Raw genomic sequence first — 13,549 nt, 5'->3', positions numbered from 1 at the left:
GTGACCTATTCTCAACTGTCAGTGAACTTTCCATCAATGAAAGTAAACTGCTTCATTCTCCTCGCAACTCATTTTCAAATGACCACATCAAAGCAATCAACTTCCCCTCCTGGAAGTTTTGAGCTGTCAATCAAATACTATTATTCACCTTAAATCCACGTCTATAGATTCAGAACATTCAATCATCAGATTTGAAATCCCAGGTGAGGTTAACCATAACAGGCTAAACAAACAGAGAACTACATCATATTTAGCAACAGCTTTACAAAGTTTCTAATTCGATGGCAAAATTCAGGACAGTCTACATTAGAGCGAGTGAGGGAGCCAGATCATATTGAAAGCCATGTTTAACAGCACGGAACACTCGTTTAGTGGGTTGGTACATTGTCAGTGTTTTTCACTTGGTGAGTTTTGGGGGAAATCGGAAATGTATTATTCTCATATTCACACTTTAACACGAACTCTTATCAACAAACACTGCGTCGAAGTCATGGCCGTGTTTAGGTTGCCTACTATCAAGCATACCACTTTCAGTGTTCGCTAGCCAAGCCTCGTCTGCCTTAATTTCTCACATACCGTGTCACCTGTTGACGCCGACAGCTCACTGTTTTGTCATTTCGAGTCGAAGACAAATACTGGGGATAGGTTCGAAGCACACGAGATACAGGGGACAAATGTTTCAAGAGACGTACGCGGTTGAACGGGACACGAAGTAACTACAGCCATTCTTATTTTTATTTTTAGCACCGTGTAATTCATAAAATTGTGGACCAACTCGACTTTTCATCCACCAACGTGTCCATATTCACAAGGTACGGTATGTTTTACTTTTTTTTTCAGCGTGGTGTGATTTTTAACTACTTGAATGACCACTGTAACAAGTGACCTGTTAATTATTTGTATGTGTTTAGTCACAAATAATAAAAGCGTGTCGTGACCTATAGATGTCAGGCTGTTATGAACTTGACTGGTTCAGTGGAAAGAGGCCAGGTTGAAATATAGAATGGAGCAGAGCTTATTGAACTCCTGTCTGTTTTTGACTGATTATCTCAATTGTAGGTCGAGATCTGACATAACATATATTAAGAACTCATAATATAAATATATATTAATAACCGATAACCGAAATAGTATTAGATGTGTCTGTGTTAAAATGTATATCACTGTCTTACATTAAATATTATTTTACTGATTCCTGAACCACTGATTCCAGAATAGTAAGACTTACTAACAGTAAGTTTACATAACCTACATTTGTATACTAGTCCAATCTGTCCTTTACCCTCCACACAGATTGTAAACAAAAAAGGAGTGTTGGATTAGGAGGGTTGAGAGAAAAAAGATTGCTGGAGGGGGGGGGGGGGGGTCTGAGTAAACATGAGCTGTGTTCCCATGCCCCTGTTTTGGTATTGAAAAATCTGTCTGAGACCTTGTCTATCATTAGTGAGTGAGTCATTATTAATTATACTTCACATGTGAATAGTTTGCTCAAGGCTCTGGAACTCCAGTGAGGGTAGTTGCACCAGCGAGGATTTCTTACCTTTTTTGTGCTAGGCTACAATTAGCAACAGTCTAGACTGGCCACCTCTCACCTGCTCTATCTCAGGGCCCTGTGGGGATGATGAAAGAATCCACTCTCATATTAAGAGGGACAGGGGAGTTTATTTGTTTTTGTTTGCATGTTAAATCAAACTACTACTAGCAATTGTAGGTTGTAGTAAAATAAACTGGCTGCAAACTAATTTACAAAAAATAGCCAGTCCGCTCAGTGCATTATTCCGTCTCTGGTAGTTGTCATGTGCCAGCTGCAGCAGCTCATCCAGCCTTGCTGGTTAGACAAGTATTGAAACATCCACTACATTATAGGAGTACTAAAGAAAAATAGATTATTTTTAAGGAAGTTACCCTAACCCCTATTCCTAACACAGATTTGTGATTATTCAAGAGCAGGACTGGGTATTCTAGTGCACCTGGATTATGATTTTACAGTGCTGTCTTGCAACAGCTCACTAAGAACTGATAAATGCGTGATAATGTGTAGTAGTAGTAGTAATAATATTAATAATAATGTCTGTGTTGTTTTGAAGCTGCTAAAGCCTAGAGCTTGTCAATGGATGAGTTCAGAACTCAGTCTAGATTTGTCTTCTAGGCCCAGTGGTATGATTGATCACTGTATAAATACAACACCAGACACGTCATTGCTTGTAGACTATTTCCACCACCCTTCCGCATGTCCTGCCAACTACGGTATGTCCCCAGGACACACCTAACCAAAACCCATGATGACCACATCTCCCCTTCTAGATATAGAGGGGCCACTTTGAAATGTAAATGTAGAAAAAGTAAATGTCATGACTCAGATATACAAGCAAGATACAACAACATAAAATCAAGTTGTTTCATTTAAGTGCTCAGTGTCTTACAGCTGATGTGTGCTCTGATGAGAGGCACCAGTACATCAGTGGAGTCCGTCTTTACCAATCACTCAAGGGACAAAGTCTTCTAACAATTCAGGCTGGCCTACTACCTTTGTGGTATAACCTGTATCTCTTGTGTTGTCACCTCACCACCTGTTGGTCTCACCCTCCCTTGCCGTCACTGAAATAATATTGGTGACTGCACCGCCTAAGCCTTCTGGCTCGGGTAGTTTACTGAGGTATGCCTTGGTCTTTTTGACATCCCCCTTGACTCCATAATATAGGAATGGAGTAAGGTGTGTTGCCACTCGTGAGCTCTGGGAAGAAAATGGAGGCTGATTGTAACATGACAAAACATTCTGCGTTCTAATTTTGTTTAAATTAGTCAAATCAACATATTCTAATTTTACCACTGGTCTTCGGCACAACTACTATGCCTGCACACCACTCAGTGGCTTTCAACTATTGGATATATGACTCCCATGTCTTTCATCCAGTTCATTTCCTCCTTTATTTTGTCCATCATTGGAATAGGGACTTTCCACAGGGTTGTCAAGGCATCAAGAACAGCACCATCTTTCAACTGAATCCTATAGCCGCCTTCCAGTTGACCAAAACCCAGAGAAGCCCGTTGGAAACTGTTGCTGGTACCCTTCCCTAAGCAGAAAAGGTCTCAATGAGGTAGGATGTCTTTTTAGCAGGTATGCAAGTTCTGCTTTGTGTCAGCTCTGCATAAGGGTTATATAACACACACGCACACACACACTTCAACTTCCTTTGTGCATTACTTCCTATCTGTCCTCCTGTTCCTAATACTGCTGGTAGTGGGGCCCTAGAGCCTCTAGTGGATGACACACCTCTGTTCTAATTAAAACACATTTTTTTGTATCTATTTTATTTTTAGGATCCTAAATGTCTCTTTTAATCTCTCTCCATGTTGACAATGTATCTGAATTCTCTATCTGACTAGTGGTTAAAACACGTGTTGACATCTCGGTGATGTGTTTTTTGGAAATATTATTTTTGTTCAATTAGACTACACATCCACTGTTCATTTTAGCTTTACCGTTATGTTGTAGGCTATACTTAACAAAGCATAACTTATTTTAAATGTCAGAGTATCTATAAATGTGATTGTGTTATGCTATTCTAATTAGTGTTTGCATTAGATAAGTCATTTAGAAAAATGCATGTTTACAGAATCTTTATTTTTAGATGCAAAAGTAAGTTTTGTTCATAAATGCGCCTATTTTGGATGTCCCTCCTTAACTCTGGGAATTTGTATTCAGCACCATCTCTGACTTATCTGTGGAAATATGACACTAGCTTTTGACCTTTTAAAACTCCCAAAGTCTCTCTTACTGTAATCAGTGTACTAGTCTGTGTTTGGACCCCCTCACTCATGTCTGAGTTTCATATTTATCTCCAAAGCACTTCTCCTCTCGGCCCTATGCCCTAATAAGGAGCGAGGGAGAATGGGAAAAATTGAGGGGGTGGGAATGTGTGTTTGAGTACATCTACTCAACACAATGGCAATGCCAGCGCCTGTGCACAAAAAGAAAAAACAAAAACAGTATTTGTGTGAGGTAAACAGGGGGCACAACTGTGAAAGGGATGAAAGGCTGTGCTTCTCTTTTGTGTTTTCACAATCACTCGCATCTAGTTGCACATCATCTTACAATGTACATTGCAAAAGTTGTGTACCAATTCAATGCACTTCAAAAGCATAGGAGTGAACACTTTGTTTACCATGCCTCAGTCGTTCCTAACTGTAAATCCCTGAGCCAACAAACCCTGAAACGCAAACCCAACCAAATTCTCCACAGCCTGCATTCTCACTTTTCTTTCACTGTTACTTTCACTTCTTTACTTTAGATGTTCTACGATACATCTTTTTATTGTCGTGTAGTTTGTAAAGTGGTTATGTAATATGACTCTGTTCCAGTGTGGTCTTTGAACTGTCATCTGATCTCCTATATGCCCTCTACATTGCACCCTATTAGATTACAACAATAACCAGTATGTCCCTACAGTTAGGACCTTTTAAACAGCACATAAACCCTTCCCTCTTCCTAGAAATGCCCAGACACAATGTTGACAGCCCCAGGAGCCAATGGGAACCGCCTCTGCGACTGCCATGGGTCGCCAGATTGACTGGAGGGCAGAGTCCCGCCTCATCAGGGGCAGAATCGGATACAGAGAGCAGCAGTACCGAGAGTGAGGTAAGGGGTGGGTTTATCAGGTTATCAGGTTGAGCTGTTTATGATGCTAATGTGTATATTACACTGCACTGCTTTTTTATCTCAAGACTGTTCTTTGGCAGTAACCACTATAGTGTTATTGTAACGGTACACTTCTGGTCCTTGATAATCTGCTGCATCTATTAATTTATTTGTAATATTTATCCAATGGGGAATAATAAAGTGTCTGCTTATATAATGTCATAATAAAAGTGTCTGCTCAATCCATGACGTTTATTAGGCTAGAGCTTTTATTGAAATTCACTTTTAAATCATTTTTATTGAACACTTACATGCTGTGGACAGTAAATCCACCAGGAGCATCTTACTCCAACTATGTTGCCCACTTCTAGAGATATTTGTTTTATAACTTTTAGGATAATCACCTCGCCTACTTTTTCACTTCAGCCCCAAACTCAAAATTCAGAGATGGGATGTTTGAAGATGGTGTTGCCCTCCATGCTCCAAACGCGTGTTGCAGAGATCGACCAGCAGAGGGAGGAGCTTAAGATCGAGGTCAGATGTTGGTTATTTCAGAAATGTATAAATGGAAACAGAAGCCTTTCAACAACTTGAGTGTATTACTTACACTAGATACTTCTAAGGGGTAATAAAGACCCCTTAACTTTGTACGAGTCGCTTTTCTGTAAGTGTTTGACACCTATCTATTGCTCTGTCTGGGCAGCTGCAGCTGGAGATTGCTCTGCTTCAGGGAGAGCTGCAGACTGAACAGGATCAGCTACACAGACATGAAGAGCAGCTGAAAGCGCTGCAGGGGGAAGCCAGACTCAGGGAGTCCACACACAGGCAGCAGGTCAGCGTCATCTAGATAGTTTCTGTGGAGTATAATGGAGACGCATTGGATTGACTGTAGATAATGCTGTTGACACATTAGGGCCGCAAACAGGCTCATGGATTCCAGCAAACGCTCTGGGGTACAAGCTAAGCCACTGATGTATTTGTTGAACGCTGGGCATTCACTTCACCAAGTCGGAAACACCATTGAATTTCCACAGTGTAACTATTCTATGTTTTTGATCATGTACCTCCCTTTATGGCTTCTGTTTACACTTTTCCAAATGAGGAAAATGCACAAAATAGAGACTATCTCAAGCTTTGACGTGATGCTTTTAAGTCAGCAGCATGGAACAGAATCCCTAAGGAGGTTTACAGTACTTTGTTGATTCCAAGCCACAAACAATTCAAGCTGTTCTGGAGGCAACATAGGTTCTTACCCAGATAGTACTAGATAGTGGTCACTTTATCAGGTACACCTAAGTAAACAAATGCATCAATGTCCTGAAAGGGTTCTCGGTCTCATTCAACTTTTTTGTTCATAAAGGAACAAGCTTTACTGGAGAAGGAGAGGGCACGGATAGAGGAGATGAGTAGGAGATGTTCGGAGAAGGAGAAGCTAATCCTTGGTCATCCAGAAAGCCAGAGAGAACAGCTACTGCTGGATCTGCAACAGGTGACTACATTACCTTAAAGAAAGGCACTTGCCCTACACGTTTGATCGTTTGCTCTAAAGTGTTGCCTGTTGCTATAGCATAACCTACAGGAGTGGTCTTTTTGTGTAACCAGACTTTCTGAGATGGGAAGTAAACTAACCTAATAGAACTAACCTGTCTTGATGTCTTAAAACCAAACAGCTTTCCCAAGGGTGAAAGAGTATTAGTCAGTGTGCTATTATTTGTTTTATGTTGTCTCTTAGAAGCACAGTGTTTTGTACGGGGATAGGAGGTGTGTATGCAATACCTGTTCAACCTGATGTGTCACTGAAGTACAGCCAGAGGACTGAGGACACAGCCTGTTCATTGTCTTGAACATTCACATTGCGGTGAATGTGCCGTTCATATTTAAGTCTATAACTGTAGTCATAGTTGGATGGTCTGCTGTCTGTTCTTAGCGCGAGGTCTTCCTGTGTGTTTTTTTCTTTTTTTTTTGCTGATCCTCAGCAAAGGATCATCCCCTTTGTTTCTTTTATTATGTGGATCTATGCTTATTATGTGGATATATGTTAACTGTTAAATTATTACCTTGTTTGAGCCCCTACACCGACTTTCTGTGCAGGAAAAAGATATCATGGATGCTGCAGCAAGGGCATTCGAGGACTGGGAGTTTCGTGTCCTTGAACAAGAAAGTGGGGTAGAGCAGGTGGATGGAGGAATGAAGAAAGAGAGAGATAATGGAGGAGAAATGCAAAGAGAGATAGTATACCAACAGCATGCTGTCAATAATGCACAGGTGAGATGCCAGAATTCAGAAGTACTTTTAATTACACACAGCCACTACAACGCTTGTTTTGTTGCTTTGAGGTGGCAGTCATTTTCTGTCATGTGATTTAAGTCTGTGTTTACATTGACCAATATAACTAGATTAACCAATATTCAGGCTTTCCATGAGTATACCACATTTTAACTTTAGCGCCATGTGTACACCCACAATAAGAGTCTCTCTTGTTCTTACAAATATATACTCTCGCATTCCCCCACTACTTACACATATTTTTCTCTCATCACCCCCCTCAATTTTCACCACAGTCAGATCTCCCATCCTCCCACACAGCTCTCCTTTCGATCTCTGACATTAGGGTGAACTCCCTAGATCTGCCTCCTCTGTCACCTGACTGCAGAAACAAGTTAGGTAATTACATCAAATGCTGCCATGGGACCCTATGAGTTTGAGTTAGAAGTGTTTGGACAAAACTGAGTTTAGATTACGAAAGGAAGAGTGTTGAAATAGTTTCTCGTTCTCCAGCGCTCTTTCTTTCTCTGACAGACTGTTTATTTCCTGTGTGCTGAGGTGACATCACAAACATCTAGTGACCTGTCACTCCTTAACCTTTTTCTCTTCTCCTCCCTCTGTCTTCCATATAATAGGTCTTTGTGAAATCTTGAATAAACTTGAGAAACCTACTCAAGTTTACTTGAGTAGGTCTACTTGCAGTACTACATTCTGTAGCACATTCGTTTTCTGTGGTTGAAATAGCACACGTGTATTTCTTCTGAGTGATAATTCAGTGTATGTAGTGCTGTTTTATCTTCAGGAGAGGGTTCAGCAGCTACAAATGCAGCTGACGGAGATGGAGGAAGAAAAGGATCGACAAATGACTGACTTAAAAAATGAGAGACGAAAACTGCTCCACAAGACTCAAAGGGTAAGAGAACCGAGAAATATCTGTATCGCCATATTATTTCCTATGATTATTCATTTGGAATCATACCGTTTTTCATTATATCCCCTAATGTATTATTTGTTCATTTGCGTTCATAAAATACAAATGTACTTGTATAAACAAGATGTACAAATGCTTGTCATAAACACATGCTTGTTTTCACATTAAATGGTCAATGATGTGCTTTGCTGTTGAACCAGTGTCATGCCCCTTATTATGGACATGAAAATGAATGGGATATAGTGACGGAGAGTGAGAGAGAACACTTAAGTGAGAAGGAGGAAGGCAAAGCATAGAAAGTAGACCAGTAGAGGGGAGGGTGACTATGAGGGCAAAAGGGGAGAAAAACGAAAGATGAGCTGGAGTGACTTAACGTACGCCACATCAATGGTAAGATTAAACATTGACCCAAAAATATCTAAACCTAAAGTTATTTTCACAATATAATCGTTTCTTAATGAAAGTAAAGTATATAAGCTGTGCTGATTTAGAGTAGCAAAGTAAGGAAAAGGAAACAGGGAGGGAGGGAGGGAGGGCTGAAGGGAGTCAAGTTTAGAATCTTTGAGGCACAGTTTAAATGCCTGTGTGTGCGTGTGTGACTGCAAATGAGAATTGATATGGCATGCTTGAATAATGTTTCTAAATACTGTTGAAATTCATGAAAGAGGAACATTTTCTTGATTATCTCATGCTTTCAGTGGTTTTCAACAGACCGGTTAATAAGGAATGCATGCTTTGGCTCACGTGATTGTAAGGAAGGGAGGGGGGGAGGGACGAAGTTAGAGATATGAAAGAAAGTGAAGGGTAATGTTTAACTTCAGGTGATTCATACTGTAAGAGTGGGAATGAGTTTTGCTACTGATACACAAATACATGTGTCATAAACATAGGTCTACTTCTATTGGTCAAGGGATATTGCTGACACTGCAATGGTAATGAATGGCACAAAGTTACATGGCCCCCACGTCTTGTGGCTTACAGTCATTGTTGTTTCAGTTTATCTTTGGTATTGGCCTTGTGCCTTTTAAAGCAGTTTTTCTGCCTTGCATTCTAGTAAAAAAATAAAAAATAAAAACCGTTTAAAATGGAAAAAAGCAGCCCACTGATCCTTGCATGATATCACTCTCACGCCTAACCTTCAGCAAATCATCTCAGGTACAGCAGAACCATAAATAGAAATTGTGTTGACAAACAGATTGCTAAAGGATTGTGATAGACAGCAATTCTGTTAACTTGTTTTCCTGACAGTAATTACAGCACTATAGTAACTGACCATAATGTCATCCTAGCTGCAGGAACCATACAAGGAATCTGGCAGTTTACCCAGGAAATGGAGCACACATCGCAACAACAAACTCAATGACAGGCCACTTTCAGTGCAAGGTGAGCTGTATTTGGACTACAACAGTTAATACCCCTTTGTGTACTTTAGATCATCCCAGAACATAATTGTATTTCTTTGCTTCTCTTATGTTTCTGTTTATTCAGTTCCACCCCAGGCCTCTAGTTCAGTAGACTGAGGTGTGTCAATACCTTCAGCACTAGCATTGCAATGGTACAGTGGGAGCAGGATTAACCTGTATGAACAAGATGAGTCAGTGAACCCACCAAGCCTTTTAAAGAGCCACACCAGTCATTTTGACGTTGTTCATCGTTATCCAATGGGGCTACAAATGTTATTTTGCAATGATATAAGTCAAGCACACACATGCAGGCTAATCTGTATGTTTTCTCATGACAATGGATTTCTGTATGCTAGGAAAAAATAACCAGAAAAATAACCAATTATTTTATTTTGCAAATGTATTCAAATTATAATGTTTTAAGGCCAGGAACACATTGTTAAACCTATAAATATATTATTTTCCCGTTCTGCTGATAAACTGTCATTATGAACGTTTGGGCAGCAGCTACAGAGTGTGAACAATAGCTTCCACTCAGTCTCTGACTCTGTCAGCACAACTGTATGTTTGCTGTCCCTGCAGCTACTCAAACTAAGACCCTGAATTCATTCATAACAAACAAGAATTTGTCCACAGACTGACTGTGACAAACACAATCTGTTGAAACAGTCACTTGTTTCAGTAAACAATTTTAAAAAGCTTATATTACTGAAAATACCTTTCTGGTCATTGTGGAGTATAAACTTTACTGAAATACTGATAAAGAAGGACATTTACATTACTCATGATTGCAGTTTTGGTAAAGAGTAGGCAAGTGTTTAGCTCTGATTGGTTCTCTACTACCACAGTTTCTGACTCCTCCTATCTCGTCTGTTTCTCTGTCTCTTAGAACTATTTGGATAAACACAAACAATGCATGTAGCGATTCCATATATACATGTACCATCATACCTTACCATCATCATGGCATGTCTTTGTATTGTTTTACATTGTATTGTTTTGTGTTGAACATGTTTTGTTTTGAACATTTTTTGGTTTCTCCCATCTGCAATTTATCCATTCCCATCTCTTGTTCTCTTGTCCTCCACCTCTCTTATGTAATACATTTATTTCTAATTATACATGTCCCCTCTCTCTCTCTCTCTCTCTCTCTCTCTCTCTCTCTCTCTCTCTCTGTCTCTGTCTCTGTCTCTTACACACACAAACACATACTCAAACAGGATTTGTGAGAACGGTACCAGATAGCCAGGAGGCCCTCACTCCCACCCTCCCCTCCCACAGACACAGCAACAGGCACAGCATTGGGCCGAGCAACTTGCACAGCAACAGACATAGATCAGGGCCCAGCCATGTCAGTGGTCTCCTTACCCCCTCTAACAGTGCCAGTAGCTCCCGTGCTGCCAGGTCAGTCTTGGAAGTCTGTGTACCGTTTATCATGGCAAACAAGACCAATTTGATGAGACAAATGATGGAATGTATTTTTATGGCTGCTGTGAATTTATAACTGATTGACAAACATGGAAAGAGTTGCATGTGTTTACGCGGGTGTTTCTGCCCCCATGTGTGTTTTAAGGAGGATGAAGGTGTCTGGTGATGATGGTATGTCTTTCCCCCTCAGCCCATGTCTGGATGTTCTGGACCTTGCAGTGATTGAGCAAAGGCTGAAGGAGGCCAAGGTAGAGAGAGAGAGGCTGCTCAAAGAGAGGGTGGGTAACCATAACAACTATCCACATATTCCGTTCAATCGGAAGGGGCATCTGCCTGCTGTATACTGAGACTGTGCAGGAAAACGTGTGCCCATATGCCCAATTTGTAGACAAAATATGTTATAAAATATTATTTATATATTATACTTTTATACAGTTAGATAAAAACTTTTGCGAGTTTGGAAATAGAAAAGCATAGTGTATAGTATATATAAATAGTAAATATGTATGTATATCACACGCCACCCACGACATCAAACATCTCCACTAGGGGTCGCCACCACAGTGTTAATGAAGCAAACCATGTGCGTGTTCATATCTTGGTCCAGGAGGAGAGGCAGAAGTTGCTAAATGAGAAGAAACAGATTGAGGTGGACTCACCAGCTAGAACAGAGCCAGCATTGCGCCAGACTAAGCCTGAGGAGCAGCTGATATCCAGCCCTGTAGCTAACTCCCTGGAGGTAAGCCTCACCTGCAATCTAGTCCAGCTCCAAAGAAGCCATTTGGTAATAATGGTACTCTACTATAGATACTCGAGTAGAGGACTGTTGAAAAGGATAGTTATTATTAACAGCAGATAGGTCTCTAGTCAAATGAGCTTGAACAAGGAAGTTCACAAGGAATACGTTCAAGTGTAGGAATAATTCCTTTGGAGATTGATCTTCTTTGTACGTAAAAAAAAAAAAAAAACCTTCTCTCTCCAGCCCCCCCAGAAGAGCCTCCCTCTTTTCCTCTCGCCAAACTTTGACCTGAGAGCCCACGTGGAGTCTCTAGGTCATGGTGTGACAGGGTGTTTGAGTCTTCGGATGACCCCTCGGCTCTGCGCTGGCTTCCTGACCAAAAGAGGGGGACGTGTGAAGACATGGAAGAGGAGGTGGTTCCTTTTTGACATGGACCACAGGCGACTAGCCTACTACACAGGTGATGCTGGCGTGATTTTTTTTTGGAATGCTTTGGTACGTTAAGTGCAAATGCAATGAGGTGTTTGCATGGATATTTCAATTTGTATATGGTTCTTCAGGCTATTCAAAATTACACTTTTGATACTGATTTTGATTTTGGTTTTCTTGCAGACTGTGATGAAAGGAAACTAAAAGGAGTGATCTATTTCCAGGCCATAGAGGAGGTGTACTACGACCATTTACGGACAGCCACAACAGTGAGCACTTATACAGTCTATTCAGAATAATATATATGGGTTACAGTGAATTCAATAATTGCCACTGTTTCAATATGTAAACTTATGTACATGATACAATATAAAACCGTTTTCACTGCAATGTCTCTATTGGTGAAATGGGAAAACTCTCTCCCTTCATCCAAGTTCATTATCCCTTTTTTCCCTCCAACACTCCCTTCTTCCAGTCACCAAGGCCCAGTGAGACGTTTTGTGTGAAGACCTATGAGAGACTCTTCTTCATGGTAGCTCCCAACTCCGAAGCCATGAGGATCTGGATAGACGTAATAGTCACGGCAACAGATGAACATAGCCGTTACTGACGCTAATCAACCCAGACTCCATTGTATCACTGAGAGTTTTTATTTTTCTGACCTTACGTGTGGACCCTTCAACCTTCTATTTAATAACCTCCCCCCAACATGCAGCCATTTTGTACTGAATGTGATACATAATATTGAAGACATTAAGATGTATGAGTACTAGAAACCAACCTTGCTGAGATGTCGAAAACTAAACTACAATCTTGGTTAGAGTTGGCCATATGAAGTGACATATGAAAACATTTTGTTCATGCAATTGCATTCACACAATTTTATATGTTATTAAATAAATAAAATAAATTCACCAAACGTGTATAATTATTTACAGTAAGATTATTTACTAACGACTAGCTATGCTTACAGGAATAACCACATTACTCTTATATCCCATACAGCAATGCTTGCAAAATTATCCAAATAAACATTTATATTTTGTTAAATGTAACAGGGATATATATTTATGTTCCTTTTGATTAATAAAATAGTTTAACTGGCTATGTATAGTGTAGTGGAATACAGTGTCGAGAGAGAACAGTTCACCGTGCAACAATTGCTTGTATCTATTATAAAGCCTTGGTGTTTATTTTTTGTGTTTGTTATTTTTTTTTTACATAAAGGCTAATACAAATTTGTATACTATAATTAAATATTTGCACTAGAATAAACAATTGTAAATGCACGCATTACTAATTATTATACACTACTTTGAACGTCTGATTAGCATTTGAAAACCTTTGCTATAATGAACAGTCTGATGCCAGTGTTCTCACTTGTGTCTGGGAGGAGCTTGGGTGTTGGTAGTTTTTCTGTGGCAAGACCCTCCTGGGTCGTGCAGAGGTTAGTCTACTGTGCTGGCAACCAAGGAGGACTGCAATACAGATACAGCTAAAGACACTGGATATAAGGTAAGATCTGCTAATGTTCTATCAGCAAATATGAGACATGCAGTATACACCTACATATAAATGACTGATCAAGACATCACTTTGTGTATGACATACATTCAGGTTGTTAAGACACACCAAGGCATTTTCATATCAACAACTCATCAGTGGAACGTCTGTCCATTTCTGCCCATGAAAGTGGACCACTGAAATGCCATATC

General features: G+C 40.1%; 1 protein-coding gene across 3 annotated transcripts; it reads left to right on the top strand.

Annotated features, from left to right (window-relative positions):
- The first annotated feature begins 387 nt into the window (after positions 1 to 387).
- phldb3 (pleckstrin homology-like domain, family B, member 3) lies at positions 388 to 13,123 on the top strand. 3 transcript variants are annotated; one of them, XM_084708612.1, is made up of 16 exons: positions 388 to 404; positions 745 to 812; positions 2,952 to 3,098; positions 4,494 to 4,639; positions 5,066 to 5,173; positions 5,343 to 5,471; positions 6,000 to 6,128; positions 6,731 to 6,904; positions 7,707 to 7,817; positions 9,125 to 9,218; positions 10,459 to 10,642; positions 10,857 to 10,944; positions 11,274 to 11,405; positions 11,649 to 11,865; positions 12,018 to 12,103; positions 12,310 to 13,123. In XM_084708612.1, exons 4-16 carry the CDS (start codon positions 4,496 to 4,498, stop codon positions 12,442 to 12,444), a joined length of 1,731 nt encoding a protein of 576 aa, XP_084564738.1. In that variant the 5' UTR covers positions 388 to 404; positions 745 to 812; positions 2,952 to 3,098; positions 4,494 to 4,495; the 3' UTR covers positions 12,445 to 13,123. The 3 variants fall into 3 exon arrangements, with proteins under 3 accessions (XP_084564738.1, XP_084564739.1, XP_084564736.1); XM_084708613.1 differs by lacking the exon at positions 388 to 404 and having other exon boundaries at positions 567 to 812; positions 2,965 to 3,098; XM_084708610.1 differs by lacking the exon at positions 388 to 404 and having other exon boundaries at positions 567 to 812.
- The last annotated feature ends 426 nt before the right edge of the window (positions 13,124 to 13,549 follow it).

This window comes from Hypomesus nipponensis, chromosome 2 (genome assembly GCF_054491055.1).
Source record: "Hypomesus nipponensis isolate SF chromosome 2, ASM5449105v1, whole genome shotgun sequence".
In the NCBI taxonomy this organism is placed as follows: domain Eukaryota; kingdom Metazoa; phylum Chordata; class Actinopteri; order Osmeriformes; family Osmeridae; genus Hypomesus; species Hypomesus nipponensis.
This window is presented reverse-complemented; position numbering and strand designations above follow the sequence as displayed.

Coding starts and splice junctions, on each gene's coding strand:
- phldb3 (XM_084708612.1), top strand. CDS start 4,496: ATGCCCAGACACAATGTTGACAGCCCCAGGAGCCAATGGGAACCGCCT. Junction 6,129..6,730: donor TACTGCTGGATCTGCAACAG/GTGACTACATTA, acceptor CTTTCTGTGCAG/GAAAAAGATATCATGGATGC. Junction 11,406..11,648: donor CTGTAGCTAACTCCCTGGAG/GTAAGCCTCACC, acceptor TTCTCTCTCCAG/CCCCCCCAGAAGAGCCTCCC.